At 35.0% G+C, this 22983-nt stretch overlaps 1 protein-coding gene across 1 annotated transcript in view; it reads right to left on the reverse strand.

Moving 5' to 3' along the window:
• Nucleotides 1–22983, reverse strand: part of SLC7A11 (solute carrier family 7 member 11) — a 124245-nt gene that overhangs the window by 76389 nt on the left and 24873 nt on the right. Inside the window, 3 exon segments of the mRNA XM_072405832.1 lie at nt 2283–2382; nt 10934–11059; nt 18637–18752. Coding sequence (XP_072261933.1) covers nt 2283–2382; nt 10934–11059; nt 18637–18752 — 342 coding nt within the window.

A 22983-nucleotide genomic window follows, 5' to 3' on the forward strand; every position in this document is an offset into this window, starting at 1 on the left:
AAATATTTTGATACAAATTCATATTTTTACCTCTTCCTGTTATTTCTCTAACAAGTGTTAACCTTGTGTTGTCTATGAATGTGGCATCAAATCCATCACATTTGAAAACAAATCTGTTACATTTTGCTATGTTATTAAGAAACGGTGCGTTAAGCAGCTGACAGATTACATTATATGACTGCAGACAGTTTGATAGCTGGTTCCAACCATCAGTTCACTTGATTTAAATAGTATGCAGCCAGCATAAGGAAAAGAATCTGAGATTTGCATCCTAAATAGTTTGGAAAAAAAATCTAAATAATTGTGTCTGTTTAACTGTTTGTCATTTAGAGATGCAGTGTATCTATTATATAGTTGTTTTATAATGTAGGTTGAATATGTAATACAAATTGAGAAGGCTTTCTGCATTGGTCCAAGAAAAAACTAGCTGTGCATTTTAACAGTGTGTGTAAATGGACAAAGGCAGATTGTAATTAGCTTATATTTGAGATCAGTTTTAGATGGGTTGTGTTTCTTTACAAATGCTTCTGATCTCATTCTGACCTGCATTTACCTTCTTTCTAAACATGTGTATTAACTTGTAAGGGGATAAATGCAGCCCTGAAAAGACGTCTATGTACATGGTGCCAATACTTGCTGTACACATAGAGAAAAGCTTGATGTACATTTAAAAAATTCCTAAAAGCTCCCTTTTGGCTCTTGTTTAGAAGCCCATTTGGCTTATTGTTTTATACAACAAGGTATATCATCTGTCTCTAACAAAGTATAATTTACCTATTTAAAAAGGTCTAAATATGCATCAGTTCCCAAGCCCTAATTTGACAATGCCGCAAGAAAAAAAACTGTATACACACACATGGAGCTCTATATATAAAACAGGCAATCAGACATTCCCTCAAACATTCCCTTGTGGGAATCTTCCAGGTGCACGTGTTTTAATGATAGTAATTGATTTCCACCAGAGAATGGTTGAGGGAATGTCAGAATCCCGGTTTTAAAAAATAGAGCCCATGGTGCCCAGGTGAAGATGACATTACAGACCTTCTGGCAAGATCTTGGGAATGCTCAGGATCCTAAATCTCACAAGATTCTACAACACTGTGCATAGCTGCTTTAAAATTTGTATGAGTTGATCTCAAATAAATAAATGAGAACACCCAAAATTCAGTGAATTCTCCAAATTGTTAGTAAAATCTTCTTATATACTTTTATTTGGAAAGCCTAATAATAAACTATTTGGGTACAGGGAAACTAACACAATCCTGGGTTCGGGCAGGCACCTAATGGTTGAAAAGGTAGTTTCCATATCTGAGATATGTCTATTTATAGGATCCCGAAATAAATATGGTTTGAATATTTAAATAGGCTTCTCTCCAGTTGCTTAAAAAGTTACACATATTATTCAACCTATAAAAAAAAGTGTCATTGGTGGCTAGTATAAAGAGTCTACCTATGCATTTCTAAAATACAAACAGATTTTAGTTTTATATGGCTGGAATAATACTATATAATGGATCTGTAAAGTACAACATATACCAGTTTCATGGTTTGCCTTTAGTGCTAATCCCACACAACACCCTCCATACAGTTTTGAAGGCTAAGTGAGACAAATGGCAGCTGTACGGTTCATCTATACAAGCTTAGTGCCCCACTGTGAACCACGTCTGCTTCAATAGCAAATCAAATTAATGTTAGGCGAAGAACACATAGGATCATAGATAATGGATAACCTACAGGATGCAGTTTCACATAAGTCAGTACAAATAGATATATCATGATCTCTTATGAGTGTGATGAAGTGCCGTTGAGCAGTTTCCAATGTACTTACTATAGAAAAAAAAGGTAAAGCGTTATTTGACAAAACATTTAAACCTTACTTATGATTTAGCCTCATACTTAAAATATAGCTTTAGCTAGATGTTAATGTACTAACGTTGACGAATTATATCTATATTCAAGATTATGGGGATCATCTGCATGTCGAATTGTATGAGGTTGATTGCTGCTGTATAAGATCCAGATCTTACTTATAACACAGCCTGATCACATTCAGCGGCAGAATTGTTTCAAAGAGTACTGGAACCTTAGAAAATTGTCATTTTGAGTCTGACCTTGCTTGTCCACCAGACAAAAAAACTCTAAATAGTTGTTAAGTGAAGGCTTCTGATGAGATTCACCAAGAATGAACTTGGCCTCGTAAAATCTTCTCATGCAACACGAAGCGGTCAGGTAAAAGTCCTTTTTTCCAAGTAATAAACATGATAGTTAAAGTACCTACTTACCATCCAGCATATGCATACATTCCAGAATAAAAAGCCAAGGGTAGCCCCATAACACTGACATCTTTTCCAACGAAGGCATCTTTGAAATTCTGAGTCTCTCCTGGAAAAGACAGGTTTTTATTGAGATGCAATAATATACTTTGTCATTCATTACAGTTTACATGGAAGAGTTTTATGTTTAAGGTATCGTATGGGTCAATTATAGAGATGTACCTGTCAAGTACTATACAAAGAAATGCCCATCTACTCTTTCACATTCCAACCATCAGTGTATAAATAGTATATATTTTAGTACGGATAAATATACCTGGAGGAATATCAGGGGAAATGTGCCAAACAAAGGTATAATTTAAAATTATATCTGTCAAATACAGCTTTTGTTTTCAGAAAAGACTTGATGGTTCATGTTATTACTGGCCTAGTACAGGGAGTGTTGTAAGAAGTCAGGAGTTATCAGCAATTGATATTTGATATAGAGGTGCTAAGGTGTGAAAAAATGATTTTTGTTTATATGTTGTACATTAGCATGTTAACATGCCTGTGTTTTGCATTGTTAAATAGAAAACATTCTATAAATATATTTTGATGCGCTTAGCTTAAAGTCCAATGATGGACTACATTTTTATTAATATTTATTTCCCAAGGCATTGATGAAATTAAGCAGCTCTGATCGTAATGTTTAGTAGAGCTATTAAGATGGTTTTCAAAGTTGACACCCATCATCACCTAACCTGACAGATTGACCCTGTTCCTTAAGGGGCACCTTTCTCCCCTTTTCCCATAGTATATAGGTGCAGGCACCAGTGCCAATGTTATAATGTCACCATTTTCAGGATCATTAAAAATTAGAAGCAAATCCAATTTTTAACGTTTACGCCAATAAAATATTGGCAGTAGAGTAAAACTTTAATATTATTGCTCCAATTGATAAATTGGTTTGTACACATGATCATCTATATTTGCTAATTGCTTTAGCAGGCTGGTTAGTTTCATTGCACAGTGGCTGGCGGTTACTATGCTAGTATCTAAATTTCTGGACCTGGTTTTTAAAAGTGTTGAGTATGAAAACTTGTAAAACTTGACCATATTTACTATACTATGGACAACTAAAATCTAAATAAACCCTTTAAATATCTGAACAGGTACAGGGAAACATAATGTTATTCTCCCATGAATGGATATAAACATAAAACATAACATCAGTATACCATGGCCAGCAAAAAAGTATTGCAGCAATAGTTTTTTTTTTTTTTTTTTTTTATTTGAACCCCTGCTTGGCTTTTATACTAGAAGCTATTTTTTCTAATAATATTAATTGGTCTTTATCTTGAGATTGCACTTTCTAAAAGGGCCCATAATCTAAGGTGGTAGAGCAAGCAAGATAAACTGTGATGTGATGTTATATTGTACACTTATTGGAAATACACAAACTTTACCCCTACCAATTTGCAAACACTTGTATAAAAGATAATTAACAATAGGGTCATTACCTGTTCCAGTTAATCAGCAAACCACAGGGAGGCAGCATGGTATGTTATTTATAAATTTGGGTCTCCAGATTTAGTGCGTGAGTGATGAAATCTATCTTCCCTGCTTTATATATAAATATGCTACCCGCCCAATAAAACAAGTACATTCAGTCAAGGCTGCAATCACAATGCACTCACCTCTTTGTAATCACTATAACCATAACCTTACTGTGGTTAATTCACAAAGTTCTATTTCTAGCTCTAGCTAAAATAGGTTTCTTATTGTCTTCATGTTTCAATTTATTTCAAGCATTTATTGCTCATGAATCTGTGTTTTATCCCACAAACATATCTTTACCTCTGATGGTTCTTTTGTCTGCTCTCCTCATAGAAAAATCATAGAACCCCACAATAATACCAGACAGAAACTAGTGCTATTCTAGGTGGAGAAATATACACTGTAATTTTTCTGAACTGACATTTCACTTAAAAGATTGTAAAAATGGATATATGATGATAAAGAATATATTATATAATAAACTCATATTATTCATGTTGTTAAAAATGCAAAAGTGCGTCTAACCCTTCTGCACTCTATCCAAAACACAAAAATGTTTTTGATGCTGTTAAAATAAATTAAAAATCGTTTTTATTACTGTTTATTGTTACCTAGTCATTTAATGAATCAACCCAAAGTCATAGATAACAGAACAATCTTTCACTAATTATAATTAGGACATTGCACAGTGGCTGGCGGTTACTATGCTAGTATCTAAATTTCTGGACCTGGTTTTTAAAAGTGTTGAGTATGAAAACTTGTAAAACTTGACCATATTTACTATACTATGGACAACTAAAATCTAAATAAACCCTTTAAATATCTGAACAGGTACAGGGAAACATAATGTTATTCTCCCATGAATGGATATAAACATAAAACATAACATCAGTATACCATGGCAGCAAAAAAGTATTGCAGCAATAGTTTTTTTTTTTTTTTTATTTGAACCCCTGCTTGGCTATTATACTAGAAGCTATTTTTTCTAATAATATTAATTGGTCTTTATCTTGAGATTGCACTTTCTAAAAGGGCCCATAATCTAAGGTGGTAGAGCAAGCAAGATAAACTGTGATGTGATGTTATATTGTACACTTATTGGAAATACACAAACTTTACCCCTACCAATTTGCAAACACTTGTATAAAAGATAATTAACAATAGGGTCATTACCTGTTCCAGTTAATCAGCAAACCACAGGGAGGCAGCATGGTATGTTATTTATAAATTTGGGTCTCCAGATTTAGTGCGTGAGTGATGAAATCTATCTTCACTGCTTTATATATAAATATGCTACCCGCCCAATAAAACAAGTACATTCAGTCAAGGCTGCAATCACAATGCACTCACCTCTTTGTAATCACTATAACCATAACCTTACTGTGGTTAATTCACAAAGTTCTATTTCTAGCTCTAGCTAAAATAGGTTTCTTATTGTCTTCATGTTTCAATTTATTTCAAGCATTTATTGCTCATGAATCTGTGTTTTATCCCACAAACATATCTTTACCTCTGATGGTTCTTTTGTCTGCTCTCCTCATAGAAAAATCATAGAACCCCACAATAATACCAGACAGAAACTAGTGCTATTCTAGGTGGAGAAATATACACTGTAATTTTTCTGAACTGACATTTCACTTAAAAGATTGTAAAAATGGATATATGATGATAAAGAATATATTATATAATAAACTCATATTATTCATGTTGTTAAAAATGCAAAAGTGCGTCTAACCCTTCTGCACTCTATCCAAAACACAAAAATGTTTTTGTTGCTGTTAAAATAAATTTAAATCGTTTTTATTACTGTTTATTGTTACCTAGTCATTTAATGAATCAACCCAAAGTCATAGATAACAGAACAATCTTTCACTAATTATAATTAGGAGATTTTTTCTATAGGGATGGTCAACCATAGTAAATATTGTATTTTCATGTGTGGAGGTAGTTTTAGGCTAACTTTCCATGGAACAAATTTATATAGTCAACTTTTAACCCCTGACCTCCCAGTAGTTTGGGTAAAAATATCACGTTTTGGGTTCTTTGCCATTAGCCTAAACATTTTAAATGCACTTCATGAAAACAAATATCTCAGTATCGCTTATTACTGCTTATGCTGAGTAAATCTTTAGGCGTTCAACTAAAGAAAGGTCAAACTGTCCATAAATAAACTGACCCTCAATAAATTTTTTCTATCTTATCGAACAGTACCCACATACACACATAGGCTGTTGTAGTCGTTTTACTGCTTACTTTAAAGCTATGAAAGTGCGTAAAGATCACCATGACCTTCAAAATCAGATAAGCAGAGCTGCAGAGTGTGCATATGTGTAGTATGTTTGCCTGGAAACAATGACGCCATTCTTCATTTTATTTATTTAATATTGGCTGACAACTCAGTGTGCAATGCTATGACAAACAGCTGTTAGACATTAATACAAATAAAAAATTAATAATAATTTTAGGTAGGATACCTCCAAAAGATATCTAAGATTGTGGAGTAAATGACTCAGTTGCATGCACAGTCACATGAAGCTCCTTGGGAGCTACCAGAATTCATAGTAACATAAAGCGAGAACATTGCTATGCTTGCCCCCTAAAGGTATGTAATCATTCTTTGCTAGCCCAGGACACGTTGTCTATCTCCTGTGGTTAATTACACCAATCCTCCAATCACAAAACAAAGAACCAAGTATTGCCCAAGGTGCTGCAGTGTGCAATGATGATGGTGGTGCTGAAGCTTGTACAAAGACTTGTGTTGCAATGTTAGTGTTTCGACAAACCCTGTCTGGACAAACCAGTCCATCCAGGTGAATACTATATTTAAGCTATGATGATGGTAGCACAAACAGATTACATATATATGTATGTATATATATGTATTTTTTATTCCACATTCATTCATAACATATTTTTTTAGCTCTTTCACTTGCTCATTCCATTGTTATAATTTACTTTCCTTCCACTGAAAAAAATAAAATACACCTTTAGAGGGCTAATAAAAAATTCAGATACAGGTGAACTTTCTGAATGCAGTGCAAATGAAGCGTATACTGGATAGAACTATTAGCTCAATAAATTATTTTACAGATTTGAAATTACATTTAGAATTATATGACATACTGACAAATTTACTTTTATGTAAATTTAACTTTGGACTTTGCACACGAAAATACAGCACTATACGAATGTTATTTATTATTCTTTGCTGTTTGTTGTCTCTAAGTTGGGTGCCTAGTGTATTTGTTCTTTTAACAAACCCTCACATGGGCAAACAGCTGATGACTCAGTGGTGGTTTAAAACTAAAAGAAAAATATCACTTATAACTTATGGAAAATTAAATAAAATATTTTATGATCGGCTATGGAATATTATCTTGGATTCCTCCTATCAATTTCCTTTAAAGAAGGCAAAATTAAAAATAGAATAAGTGATACAGTCTCTTAATAACATTAACATATATTATGTTTTTCTGAATACCTCCATAACACAGTTTTATTAACGGTTGACCCTGCCAGCATATAGTTTATTCTCCATTTCTTTTAACAGCCACACATTTTAGAACAGAAAGAAAGGAAAAGGGTGGGACTCTGAAAGCATCAAAACATATTTTTATATAAAAAATAATAACTATAATTTTAAAAGGACATCCGTATGTGCCATTGTAACAAAAAGTAATAAGCTGCATGTAGGACCATAAATAAAAATGGGGGCATATCAGGATAGCCTGTATAATCATCTGAAAAGAAAATTGAGACATCTGTTGTCTACATTAATACAAAGTATATTCTAAAATATTTTTTATAAATCTGTTTTCCCTCCTAACCATAGCAGATTAAAAACAATACATTTTCCATACAAACGATATGTCCCCCATAACATTTTGTTTTCTAAACTAAATTTTGCCTGGAGATGTAGTATAAATCATATCAAATGGACTGCTAAAATCTTCCCATAAGAAGCTGTAGATTTCAACAGTAGTGTTTAGGTGGGAATATGGACAATTAAGGGTAAACTATTTTTAATGTGAAACCTAACAACCATAAACATGAATATGGTATTTGATGCTCTTCTTGATCTTAATGTACTGTAATCCAAACTGTGATTGGTAACAATTGGTATAAACACTGTAAAACATGGTTGTGCCTTGTAACATGAGCAGAAGAACCAATAAGCATGTGGCTGAACATGAACCAAGTACGGGCTTACATCCTAACCTCATACCCATTCACCCTACCCATAAGTCCTTACCCCCTCTCTCTGGCAGGTAATATGTTGGCGCTATATAAATCCTGTTTAATAATAATAATCCTCTTTGGCTCTAACGCAAGCTCAATAATCAGCACTCAACAAGTGAATATTTGATGGATATATGATTTTACATACTGTGAATGAGAAGCAGGGGTGCAACCATTCTTCTTACATACTTTTTGCCGAAATATATAGCAATAGAGCTTAAAGTTTGTAAGTTCTACGCTTTCTTCTTTTTGTGTCTTCTCTTTTAGGGACCTTTTGGTGCAAGCAAATTCTTCAATGATCTTTATACTTGGCCCATTAGATGCTAGCTAAACTTCAGGGCTGATGTTTAATACAGGTAGTAAAGCTTGTTTATGTTTGCTTATTCAGATAAAGGATTTTCTTTTAAATGAATTCCTTCTTTCCTCTGCAAGAAGCTCTCAGTCCAAACTAGCAGCACCTACCTACACCTACTTTGGACCACCACCTACAATATTAGTATAGTGCTGGAGGGCATTGCAATATTCAAAATATTTGTTTGAATAGGGGGTGGGTTAGGAGAAAATATTGAAAAGGTATAGCAGTTTGGCCAATGGTTTTCATTATATTGCAGTTTTGTTAGTGATATCTCCATAAAACAATAAGTATTATGGCTTTATGTTAAAGCTATGGCCGATTTCCATTTCTTTTTTAAATGTCTTTGAATCCAGGTGTCTAGTTAAACAAAATTTAATCAGATAGTACATTATAGTGACAGGGGATACATCTGTAGGCTCCCAAGCATGTCACTAACCTTGCCAAGGCTAGGTTATTTTTCATTGTAATGTATCACACTCATATATTATCAAATAGCGAAATACTGCCAAGAATTTCTAACACTCATTAACACAGTGTTGTACGAGTTTTCCTTTGACATTTGCACATGTTGCTCAGGCACACAGATGTCTACAGTAATAACATCTGTGAGAAACTTTTTTTTAATCGCATTTTATATTCATGAATTTTATGTTTATCGTTCTAAATCTGCCTAATGCTGTCCTTGGTCATTTCTTGCTGGCTTCCATTTGTTTCAGCTTATTTGGCACCTCCTATGTTGGTGGTAGCCAGCGCCAGTCCTTGGGGTCTTGTTGAGCACTGAAGTGCTACTGTGCAGATAAATCTACATTTAAAACTAGGTAACAACTTTCTACAAAGTTCTAAAAAACACAAAGCATACACTGGATAGAAAATAGCTATTTCAAAACTCACAGAAAACATTACATTTTTAGGTACAGTGCAACATAAATGTTTATGTTTTTTAGTGAGCTCATACCAGTTGGTTTTCAGAATTTACCCTCAGCCAATTCTGTAAATTGACCACATATGTAGATTTCTACATTACTTCAGGTTTTAAGCTTTACAGGGAAAAGTTTAAACCCCTATAAGATTATACTTTGCTGTCTGCACCCTCTAAAACTAAAGTGAAACGTTTGGAGCTGGCCTTTCACTGCTGTATCTAAAAATAAGAAAGAAAGTTTTGGCTAGACACACACTTTAAAGCAACCTTGTCTATCATACACAAAAGCTAAATGTCAGTTTTGTGCAAGTGAAGCGCCATTATACTCACCTATCATGATTACCTCTCCAGTGGCTCATATTTCCTACGTTTTATTCTTTCCAGCAGAATTCATCAGTTTCCTTAGCTCTAATGTTCCAACACTGATAAAATACTGTGTCGTCCTACTGGATGCAATGGTATCTTCTTTTAATCCTTAAATCTTTGCCGGATAAAGTAGCAACATGTGGGTTGGAGGATAGAACCTGATTGGGGACATTGACATGCAACAGTCCCAGAAGTGAGAGCGACAGAGGCTGCTGAAAAGGACATAGGGGGCCTGATTTAATAAAGCTCTCCAGGGGTGGGGAGGACACACTTTTAAGAAGCTAGGTGATCCAGCTAAAGTGGAATGGATTACTTAAAATCATTTGCTAGCAAATGTTTTGAATCCTGGACCAGATCAATTCCAGGTTTGCTGGATCACCCAGCTTCACTGGTGTGTATCCTCTCCAGCCTTGGAGAGTTTTAATAAATTAGGCCTATTGCACTGTCTGGAGAGGTGAATATAATCTCCTTTCCATCACAGAGAACTTTAAGTTAGATTTTTCTGCATACAACTGACACCCACAGAGTCACTTATAAATGGATGATTGTATTACTTTATTTTCTGCAACTAGGGAAAAGCAAATTGAATGTTTCCAAAAATTCCCAGATTGCAGTAAACCGCAGCAATATTGCATGCTCAACCACCAACTGTTCCCATTCTGTATTAAAGCAATAACTAGCTATATGTTGCTTCTGGCACCCCTTGAGTGGCCAGCTTTTCCTTTTGACTTGAATAGGGGTGTGTTGAGCTGTGGTTGCATTTCTATTGTTGCTAGAGACTGGAGATGAACCATAATACCTTGTGGTGCAGTGAACTGCAACTTCATGCAACTGCATGACAAAGTGTCAAACATTCAAACATTCAACATTCAACATTCAAACATTTCAAACATTACTTTAAACTGCTAAAACTGCTTTCAGGTGCATAAAAGAGCATGCAGCAGTGGCTAACCATCTGATTCCAAAAGAGGACTTTTATTGGCACATAGGACAATAAAATCTTTGTTACCGGGTAATAATCCTATGAATACAAGGGTTGTCTGTACCACAAATGCCTCACTTTTCTACTGTATAAGGAAATCAGATGTAGCACATTTTTTTCATTGCTGTCTGCATTAGACAACTGTATGTATGCTTGCCTCCAATAAAGGGAAAAAATGTGTATATGCAGTATATTGCAGTATATAGCAGGATTTATCACAAGATAAGATGTGCAATAATTGATAGAAAAATGTTAGCCTTTACCTTTAATTAACTGCATAACTCCAGGGACTATAATTATCAGAATTGCTGCAAGCTTGCAAAAGGTCAAGAAAATCTGAATTCGAGCACTCCAGCTAACACTCATACTGTTCAGGACCATTACGACAGCTGCAAATGGGAGAAAAGAGAAAGTCAGAGATAAAAGGTAGAGAAACACGTTTAGCATTATATATTACAGTAACTGAAATTTATATACAAGAATACAGGTTTATCTATGTTTACAGATATTTTCTATATTTTACAGAGATATTGTACATAGAAGATAGATAGATAGATAGATAAATATGGGAAATTAATGTTAGCATATATACAAGGTGTTCATTATGTGTAGAATACAAATTTTTCCATGTATTGAACAAGGTTATTAATTAGCTTGTGTTTGCCATACCCAGAATTTTTCCAATGTATGTGTATGAGTGGGTGGGGAAACATGACTCATTATGAAATTTCAAAACCTAACACGTTTCTCCCTCTAATGAGCATGGGAATTTACCATACAAAGCACTACAGGTGAGTTAATTACACACTAGTTTCTCAAACACACAAACAATGCAATATTGTGCAATAGAAATCTGAAATTCAGGAAAAAGTTTGTAGTTGGCAGTTTATGTCGCTACAAACCCAATATATATGTGAGAATGACTTCAAATAAATGCTGATTGAAGTGGAATATTTTACTGACTGTCCTCCTGCACAGAAGGCATGGGCCAACATCTCCAAGTGGACCATATCACACATACTGATTCCTCATGCCAGTGAACAGTTACCTCGGGGGAGATGCTATATATAACGTCTACATGCTGCAGCCCCAAGGAGAATAAAAGGGGCAGCAGTGAGCATGTCAAATCTGCAGAGGCTTTACAAGATTTGGGGTGTAACTGCCTGAGCTGGCAAGGTGGCAGCCACTGGGAGTCACATTAGATTGCTTAATCCTCAGGCAGGTCTGAACCTAGCTTTGACGAGATTACATTGTTCACTGTAGCATTATTTTACCTACATAGTGTGCACAAATCTAGCATAGATCCATTAAATCTGATTTATTAAAGCTCCAAGATTGAAAAATATAGACTATTCAATTGGGAACCTATGTGATCCAGCAAGCAAATTCACCCATGATAGTCTATCTTCACCAGCTTTGGAGAGCTTTATTAAATCAGACCCATTGCCTTTTATTACATGACTATGGAATGATATTTCATTGATGTGTTTTTCCATTGCTGCTTAGTTGCTACAGACAACACAAAAGCAGTTTCAACATTTTTAGTCTATATCGTCTGCTGTTACTGTGTAAATGGCTTTAAAATAAACGTTTGTCACCCATATTTGTAAGTTAGTACGGCCATTTCAGCTTTGTAAATGACTCTCTAATTAAATTCCATGCTTGTCTATATATAATTACTGTACATGATTTCTTCAAACCAAGAGTTATATAATTACAACTTATTGTAATATGAGTTTGAAAATGATTATGCATGCCATAAATGACTAATTTTCTATTTTAATTACACAGCTCTCTTTCCGGCCTATTTCATTTCACATATTAGAAACAGTCTATAGCCAGCCCTTCATTTGTGCCTTTCTTTTGCGTCAGCATTTTATCAGTCCGAAAGCTGTACAGATAAAATCCCTGTATAAAACCTGCATAAAGGAAATCAAATTTTACCACCAGTCAAATCCTTCAGCCTTCAGATTTGATTTTTTAGATTTCTAAATCCCACTGGCCTTTCAGCTGCACAAACGAAAACATTATTCCACACATCTACCAGTACTCGCTGATATGCCTGGGTTGTGCTTACAGAATACTCTAATAATGCTCCCCATTGACACAAGCTCACATCCTTTGTTAGCAGACACGTTATGCAGTTATTTTCACCACATTATAATTTATCTTATAAATGAAAAGGTTTACCATTGAAAACTATGCACAGAAAAATAGCATAGTTTTAGGGTAAAGTGAGGGCATGTAAACCCAAAGTATTAAAAATAACTTATAGCTAACTTATCTTAACTTAAGCTAAAGAGAAGTTTTACTTCTATTTAAAAGCCGTTTCCTGTGCCCCCATCCACTTTTATTCTGCTGTTACATTTACCAGAGGGAATGTCTATCTAGGGAGTTGGATATAGACAGCAAAAAAAACATACATACAAAATCAGTTTTAACTGGCTACTCCTACTCTACCCACAGTGGGGAAATACATAACAATTATCAACCACCAGAAAAACTACCCATATTAGCAACTATTAAGACCAGCAGGTAATGCACACAGCAAGGAGAGCTTCTATTGGATGATCATTTTTGCCGGTAGGAGCGCTTCCTGCTGTGCAACTCCTCTCTATATAGAGTATATTCTGTACACTGTGGCTGGAACAGTACCAAGACCTGCTAGTACTTGAGTTGACATAGGAGCAAAAAGGAATAAAGACATCTTTAGCAGAAGACATCACTGGACTGCATGGGGAGGTATATGGGTGTTTATATATGTGTTTCATTCAACTGTTTTATATATGTTTCGTTTTCACAGTTTTTTCTGATTTTCTCATAGAAGTAAAATTCTAATATTAAACCTGTCGGCTTAATTTTGTGTGGTTCAACCAAAATAGCTCTGACCAATTAAGACATGGATTCCACAAAGCCTCTAAAGGTATTCAGTGTTGGTATCGAGGTACCAAGACATTAGGAACAAGTCTTTTATGCACTGCTTCTACTGAAATGCCCTCCTCCCATTGTGCATCCTCCTGCCATCAATGCACACACCCTGACTATCCACATGATCCAACAGAAAACATAATGGGCCTGCTTTAATAAAGCTCTCCAAGACTGGAGAAGATAAACTACCATGGAAGATCCAACAAACCTGTATTTGATCTCGTTTAGGATTGAAAACATTTGCCAATAGCAAATGTTTTTTTAAGAAATCCCTTCCATATTTGCCATAGTCTATCTTCTCCAGTTTTAGAGAGCTTTAATAAATCAGGAACAATGTATCAGACCTTCTTTTACTCTCACTATCTTCATGTTCGCACTTGGCAGATGCCATAATCAGCACTATTATCTTCACCTGTCATTGATGTTAATGTTTTTACTGACTGCTGTATATAAGTAAACTATTCACAGAACGTTTTCAGTTCAAAATAAGAATCCAAGCATACTTTTCTGAATTGGAATAAATAATCTGAAATTCTCCTGCATACCCAATGTCTAGTGCACAAATAGTTTCTACCAGTTACATGGTATAGCAAGCATTTCTGCAGCTTTAAAAGATAGTAATAAATTTCTTGTCTAGAGAGCCAAACGTAAGCTGCTAAATAGCCAAGCAAGCAAAACACAGTTGGTATTTAATTTGTGCAGGTTGTCCTCAGAGAAATATGTTAAGAAGACTGGGTGCTCTGCTCCTTGTACCAGTGGACTGTACCTGTGACCTTTTAAATATGGATTAAAAATATCTTGCCTAAGCTGCATTACAAGATCCATGTTCTTAAAGAAAGCTTAGTGTTCTTTTGTGTTTACTTCCGCTTTGCCATCAGCTCAGCGAGATTAGATCAGATTGTGACTTGCTCCAATGTAAAGTACACTGAAGATATTATAAGGTCAAGGACCACCAGTTATGTTGTGCTGTGGTCATTTTAGGACTAAATTTCATATCATGCCCATAGAAAAGCTATTTGTAATAAAAGCAGAATGTAATTGTAAAACATAGGTTCTTTTTCAGCAAAGTTGTGAGTCAATAGTTATTGGCTGTTTTGCCAGCAAACACTAAATGATACAAAGGGATCATTTTTAATAATAACGTGTCTGTACTGTATTGTGTTCTATTTTGCCAGACGTATACTGTTTCAGTGGCCTAGCTAAATACAAAAGGGTCCTTTTGCATATATAATATGAAAGTTTCACAATGAGATTAGCTTAACATCAAGGTTTCTCTGAGACCTTGTGTACCTGTAGCTGAGTACAGAATAATGGACTAAGTGCCCTTATGAAGGTGCTAGACATCAGAATGGTTTTTGTGGTTCAAAATAGCTAACTGTGTTTTTCTTTTTCCTTTTTTTAATGAAGCCAAACATGTAAAAAAGTTAGTGGACAACACAGCCATCTTTTTTCCTTCATGAACCTTATACCTGAGCTAATAAGCTCAAACTCCATCTTTTCATAAGTGTGCATTCAGACCCCACTGACGAACACAAAAAAGTTTCAAAAAATTCTAACTGACAGCAAAACACATGGGTTCTGATTTGTTAAAGTTCTTCAAGACTGGAGAAGATAAACTTTCATCAGTGAGCCTAGGTGATCCAGCAAAGATCTGTTCCAGGATGAAAACATTTGCCAACAAAAAGAAACTGACTTTTTAACAAATCCATTCTGGGTTCAATGTATCCTTTCCAGTCTTGGAGAACTTTAACAACTCAGGGCCATATTCTCTAGTACTATACAACATAGGCTCAGTGCAGGAGCAAGAAAAACTTAACCAACCATGCAGACCCCAGAGTGACCTATCCAGACTGCCTCACAGGCACCCCACTATATGCATGGTAGGCTGCCATCCTTATACCACCAATATTATTAGAAACTACCTATCATCTACTATTGATTAGGACCCTATTTAAATTATGCTATAGGAATGTGTGGTTTCTTAATATACCCCTTATGTAACAAATAACATTAGGTGCAATCATGCACAACTATTTATTAAAGTTCCACTTTAAAAATTTGTGATCAGGCAGGGTTTTCGTACAGAATGGGACATGCGATGTCCCTTTTGCAATAAAATCTACCCACCTGTCTGATCACTTCCTTATACTGAGCCAATCAAGGTGGCTGAAGATCTAAACAAGGAAGAGAAAAAGGAAGGAGATAGCAGCCCCTATCATGGAACAGGAACAAGTGAGTATGCACAGGGTTTACTTCCATGGTAAGTAGGGCACAATGGGAGATACACATATAGTGTGTTGCTAAGCCACAAACTTTCATAATATTCTTTTAAATTAGTTTATAATGAACCATTCCTATTATAGAAAGCAACAGTTTTATAGCTAGCTATGATTTAAGAATCTATATTTTGGAAAAGACAATGGAGCTGTCCTTGCGAAATGATAGTTAGGCAAAACTGTACCTCCTTAAACAGTAGTGCAAACCAGTATAGCAAGTAAAGTAGAGTAAGAAAAACTAGACAGTAACAGCAGATAAAACAAAATCCAAGAAACACACAGTCCAGAAAACCGAGAGACCTCATAGCGCCTATATCCTTAAACTGGTGTGCACCCAATGCACTCAGATATGTTCAGGTTGAATAATGTGTTGAGGTTAGTATTTACCAAAGCAGCTCAAACATTTTTCACTATTCATGCTGGCTTGATAGTTCAGAGGAATATGTTGCAACTGTTTAGTCTCTTTTAATCCACCTAAAGGAGCTTTATTCAAATGGTGACCACCCCTCTCCCTTCTTCAACATCTCTGTTGAAAGTGTAAAGCAGGAGCTGTGGAACATAACCACTTTGCCTTACAATGCTCCTTTTGGGTTAGAAGTATCTTCACTTAACAGTCAGTTCATTTTTCATTTGTAGCTTTCCATCCTGCTATACAGTAACAGGCTACTTTACCAAGCTAATAATTCTAACATGGTGATTTTCTTCATGCAAATCCAAAGGACCTTTAAACTAATTGTCACGTGTGCCAGGCTCCAAGTATCCGTGTCACTCCGGTTTTATTACATACAAGCTGATGCAATATTCCCATAAACATTTTTTTTTCTAGCCAGCACTGAGTTAACTTCCTCAATTTTTCACTAAGAGAGCTGTGTTATTACTTGACAGCTCCACCTTTTTGGCAATATGTTTGTGCATAATCGTAAGCACCAAGCTTGGATTGCTACACAAGTTTTGTGGTCTTGGTTCGTCATAAATGTACAAGCAATACATCATGCCTGCGGGGCTTTTTTCTCACGCTCCTGTGATCTCAGTGACCTTGATGTTTTTCAGCATCTGCTATGTTCCAGTCTTCTCATTTTTTTAGGAAGAAGTATGAATAAATTAATTAACCTCAAAAACCCAATCTGGCATTTTAGCCACCATTTAATTATTAATGCCCATGTGTCCATAGAAGGTTTCTCATGCAACAGGTGGTCATCCTGTTAATTTGGATTCTTTCTCTTCTGCAGGCAAGTAAAAATGTTCTTTAAAAATAGTTTTTGCTATATTTGACATTCCAAATGTGTTTTTGTCTTAGAGTGTAATTAATTTGGATTCCACACTATACCAAATTTAAAATATTCAAAATATATTTATTTGTAGCAAACTGTGGCCCATTGCCTTTTTGGGATTAATTTTACACATTTGTGTCATTGTTGTCATGACAATTTTAAATACAACTATTTACCAGACGTATTGGGATTCATTGCAGAAATTAAAGTAAAGATGATTGGGATCACTTTATTATTGTTGTTAGGTTTTAAAACATTAAGGGGTCTACTTATAAAACAGTAAATCTAACATTTAATGATGTAGAAAAATCACTGCCATTTAAAACATACAGACTAGGAGGATTCACTACCAGAGAATGTAGCTGAATATCAGATTCACTGCTTTAAAAATTGACTCCTAAATAATATTGACCGAAATAAACTTACATTTAACAATTTAACGGGCCTGGTGTGCTGAGGGTAAACCAGAACTACAGTTCTCCATGGAACATTTCTGATCTGGCAGGATTTTTTATTGCAGAAAGGACTGGCAGAGTAGCTATGGCTAGAAGAATGCATGCCTGAGTTTAGTGTCCCAGGGTTGGTTGGTGTCCTGGCTATAAAGGATTTCATCAACCTCTGCAAGACTAAGGTTTGGAAGCCATGCTGTCTTAATCTGATATAATTTAGGTACTGGAATTAAAAAAAGATTTTTAAGAAGTAATTTCTGTAACAGGGAGGATGCAGCACTGCCTCCCCATGCTCATCTCCCTTTCCTTCCATGGAGCTACACTGCTCATTGTTTCTGCTGTTCTTGGAAATTATCAGTAGTAAATATTTCCAGCAACTACTAATAAGTTTATGTACAAAGCAAGTGGACCTATACCCAGATCCTTTTTTGTTGGAGCTGTTTACTTAGGAAAAGTTAACAGGAAAGGTAATAACCACATTGACACAACATTGAAGCTAAATATGTACTGTAGCTGTTACCAAAAGAAAAAAAAATGCCTAATTTTTTAGATTTAGTTTTCATGGCCTTCAAAAAGAAGTCACATGGAAATGGTTTTTTGTGCCTTCGATAATGGCCTCAGTATTATTACATTGCCCCTGTTTCTTTGTTCTTTTACTAAGCCAATCCAGCGATGTTTTCTTTTTACTTATCCAACCCAGTCAATTGAGCTGGCATTTTTATGTGTTACATTGGGTTGAATGTTTGCATATCCATAAGATATGTTAACATTTACAATATGCTTACATGTTAAAAAAACAGCTTTAGGTTCTTATGACTTCCAGCTATAGAGAATATTATCTAAAGCTGAATTTCGTGATTACAGTTCTGAAAGGATCATCATATAGTCAGTACCCTTATCATGAAACATTTATCATTTCTAATAACTGCTACAAGAAATCAGTGACAGTTTCATGAAAAAACTTATTACACACTGATGTTCATACATTTCATTGTTTTGTTTTAGTATGACTAAAAGTCACATCAATGATGTTGGTACTTACTTATTCCAAGAGCTGTGACTAATTTGATAGCGAGGTCTGGTATTTCACATTGCATAAAGAAGGGCTCGAGGATATAGCGTCCAAATGCTAGTGATATCACGGCAGTAGCAGCTGGGCTAAAAGAAAAAGAGAAAAGTGAGAGAATCATTGTAATGTAAAAAGTATAAAATTCAAGGCAAGGATTATAAATGCATTACATTCTCCACAGCAGAAAAAGCTTCTTCTGCCTGTTTTGTTCTATAGCACATATTTCTCATTATGCAGAAGCTAAAGGAAAATACATTTATTGTATTGTAGTTTTACAAGCAGATGCACACAGATATAATTATAATAACTGTTAGTTCCTGTGGAAATGTAGCACTGACCGTGAAGGTAAAGATTATAGGACTACTCATTAAGTCTGTTTTTTTGTCAATGCGAAATCAGCCGCGTACAATGTACTATTTCATACAATTTATGCTTGGTGTTTTCTTATATTGAACAGGAAGTGTTACTGAAATGAATTGCATAGTATAAAAGTATGCATTTTGGCTTTAGAAACAGAAGAAAACCGACAGAAATCATGTTTCTCCCAGGAGAATGGGAAAAAAGAGAATGTATGAATTACTGATGTGTATTAGGGCAATTAGTGAGGACAGGATCAACCATGCAGTGAGCGCTACAGACAGTCGGAATTCATCCAGTAATCTGGCTCAGTCTACTGAAACACGTCTAATACCATCACATGAGTAGATAAATTGTAGGTTTAAGCCTTACCAAAGTTTGCTGCTGAGGCACGTAAATCGTCTTGGCATTGCTAATTCGGCATAGAAATTTTCTGACCCCCTTGAACTGTGTATATAAATTGATGTGAAATATTGGAGCTCTTTTAGGGACAAGTATAACGGTATTAAAAAAAAAAGGAAAAATGTTGTACAAGTCAAGAGATTCACTTTGTCAGAAAAAATTCTATTTAAAATGATTTTGCCTTTTTCTGAACTTTGTACTGTCAGGACAAGATAAAGCTGTAATAATATTCACCAGCTAACCAAGGACTAATAAAATGTCCTTCATTGGGCTATCTAAAAAAAAAGCCTGCCAATGTTCCCAGTTCGGTTAGGGAAGCCAATATGGTCTATAACTGCTGCAGGTTGGTGGGAAGCATGTAAAAGGACAGAACGATCTCTACCAAAGAAGGGCACATAAAAAGACTGCATCTTTTGTGATTAAAATGTAGATATGCATTTTCTCAATCCCAATATGTTGCAGCACTAGAGTTGCAACTGGTCTGATAATAAAGCAATGATAGAAAAATGTTCAACCACCTGAACAAATATTGTTTTGTCCAGTGTTTACATATTTTGTATGCTCTGGGATATTAAGAGCCGTACAAACCTCTTACATTAAGTAATTAGCTAAACACAGATTTGGAATAAATATATTTAATCTGTTTTTATCAAATGATTTGTCCTTTATCCACACATTACTGAAATTTACACTGCCCAGCATGGCAGTACAGACAGGTTGGTGACCTTCCCTTCTCTTTGCCACAGTTTAAAAAAATAAAAACACATGGGTAATGTAGAAAACATTTAACAAAAAAAAGCAAAATTTTTGTAATTTTTCATGTCCCTATACATGGTGTTGTCGAAAAAAACGGGATCAGGAAGGGAGGGAGGGGGGTCTGTGGAATAAGTCCCAAGGCAAATGAATATTAAAATAAAGAAAGAGAAAACAGAATTTTAATGTTAATCACAAAGCTTCCAATACATGGTATTGTAACGAAAAAGTAGTAGTCATAGAGACCTTTAGGAAAAGTCCTAAAATATCCTAGAAAAGTCCTAGAAAAAGTCCTAAAATAAAATCTAATTTTGGACAGACTCTAAACATTTTATTGTCATCAAAACAGGACAGGAGGGCTCAGAAATGTTTTATTCACTTGGCTTATGTCCCAGTATCCACCACTACCCCTGAAATTTGCAGTTAAATCAGCAGTTGACTTTGCAGTTCATCTTTAATTAACTACACTTTTGCAGCTTTTTCTATTGTTTTTTTGGTTTGGTATACAAATATTTGTACAGTAACTAGTCCTGGTGCCTTATGGACCAGAGCAGTTTTACATAATAGCCTAAATGTGCCTATTGGCTAGCAAAGATTTTGACTTAAAATACCAAAGTATTTATATTACTAGTAAGTAAATTTTTAAACCACAAACTGAATGTTTTCCACCAGTGAAAATGGGATTTATGTGGCAAAATCAACTTCATGAAAATAGATTGCCTGTCTTTAGCCTAAACAATTATATGAATTCCTAACTATACTCTATTTTTAGGATCCTTCGCACTGAGATCCTTTTTACACAGGAATGGACATCATTTCACTTATTTATTGGATTAATATGTCCTATCATTACCTAACTTAAGAACAAGTGATGAAGATTTACCTTGCATTTACCTATATAAATATTTCAGTACATTTTTATGTCTAATTAAACGTTCGCTAAAAATTAGTTTTAATAAATTCTAAATCAAATTAATAATGTGATGCCTTAAGCAATGTCTCATTGACATTTTAGTAAGAACAAAAAAGATTTAAATCAGTCAGTCACTCAGGTAACCTCTACAAGTAGGTTTCAGAACTAGACGTTAATAACTTATTATTAGAACTGGTTTAAAAGAAAAAAAAAAACGTAAGGCTTCTGATCTAATTGTATGATCTGCTATGACCTTGTTAAACGCTTGCTTCAGCAGCTGTATAATTCCCAGTCTATGAGTTTAGTTGGATCTTGAAGATGGTGCCAGATGTTATTTGGCAGTTTTAAATCTCGAGCTTGTCACAGTCTTTAGAAGGCAGTCAATCATGTAGAAATAGTCCAATAGTCTTTGGGGATGTTATCACTGGAAAACTGCAGGGTGGGCAAATAAACTGTAAGCTTGGTTTAGATAAGCTACCAAACACATTCTATTATGAGGAGTATTTGGAAGCTGAAAGTCATCTCAGGGCCACCCAACTGCAATTGCTGGATAGTGTTTGTTTATTCTCTTACCTTTGGTTTCTGATGATTTCTATATCTAACTACAAATTCTTATCTAGTACTAAAAATCTAAAGTTCTAAAGATGCCAGATTTTAATTGTCCTTGAAAACATTAAGTGAAAATCGATTGTCAGAACAGCACAATATTGTTTACTTATCTTCCATACTAGGAAAAATCCTACTGATCATTCTTCCATCCCCCTCCATAGAACATAAAATGAGGCTCACCTATAGTTGAGTATAGACTGTATGGTGGTGGTTCATTCCTGCCATAACCTAAAACAATCAATAACTAGTGCTGCTGTTCAGAATCAGAACAATTCAGATTAAGGGTGATACTTATTTTAGGAACAAAAATTCAGCATCAGCATCTGTTTGAGGATTTTGACTATTTAAAAGCATTTATATTCAGCTTGTTACAGCTAGTCAGCTTTGGTCTCAGCCTTATTCAACACAGCACAGATCGCTTATTATTGTGAAAAATGTGCAATCCACCAGGCTACGATTTGTTGCCATACTGATCTTATGATCTTATCTTGTTATATTTTATTTATTTTTTTATTTATTGTAGCACATAGTTAATTTGAATATTGTGTGGGTAAGTCTGTGTCTCCTATATTACTTAACAATTGCTTGCTGTGTCAGAATACTGTAAGGAAATAATACCCGTGATTCCTCTTTATAAGCCAACGCTCTTAAAGGTCAGTTGTCATGGTAGAATTATGTAGGCTGCAACTGTCTCTTCTAACTCCTGGTTGTCATTCTGATTTAATGACTTTAATACTTTCTGAGCCTCTGATCAGAAACAAGTGTCGATATAAAGAATTCTGGTGTGTCTTATAGCATATGTGTTTTGTATCTGCAATTAAAAGTAAACTTAGCCTAGAAACTAGCATTTTCAAAAAGAGACCCTTCTCTTTTGTCAAGTATACAGCTACAAAACTAAAGTCACAGAAATATGTATTTAGTCAGACAGACTTTGTGTTAAGAATATCTTTCCTGGTATATCATGTGCAAGATATCTAAATGTGATTGTATGATCTAATGGATATCAGAATAAAACCCATTGCTTTCAGTAAAATAGCAGTCTTGGTTAGACAAGTCCCCTCCCAATCTATCACAAATAAGCCTGTGACATGCCACTAGCTGTTACTTAACTATGCCAACACAGAGCACCGCAGTGTGGAAGCAGAAATGCTGAGAAAATATTTATAAGCAAAAATCAGCACTAGCTCATGACTGAATGTATTGACTGCTGGAGAATTTGTTTACTGGGCAAATACTTCTAAATTAGTTTTAAGGATGGATTATGGGTACACGTTTGGTATTGTTAT

Source organism: Pyxicephalus adspersus, chromosome 3, assembly GCF_032062135.1.
Source record: "Pyxicephalus adspersus chromosome 3, UCB_Pads_2.0, whole genome shotgun sequence".
NCBI classification, from domain to species: Eukaryota; Metazoa; Chordata; class Amphibia; order Anura; family Pyxicephalidae; genus Pyxicephalus; species Pyxicephalus adspersus.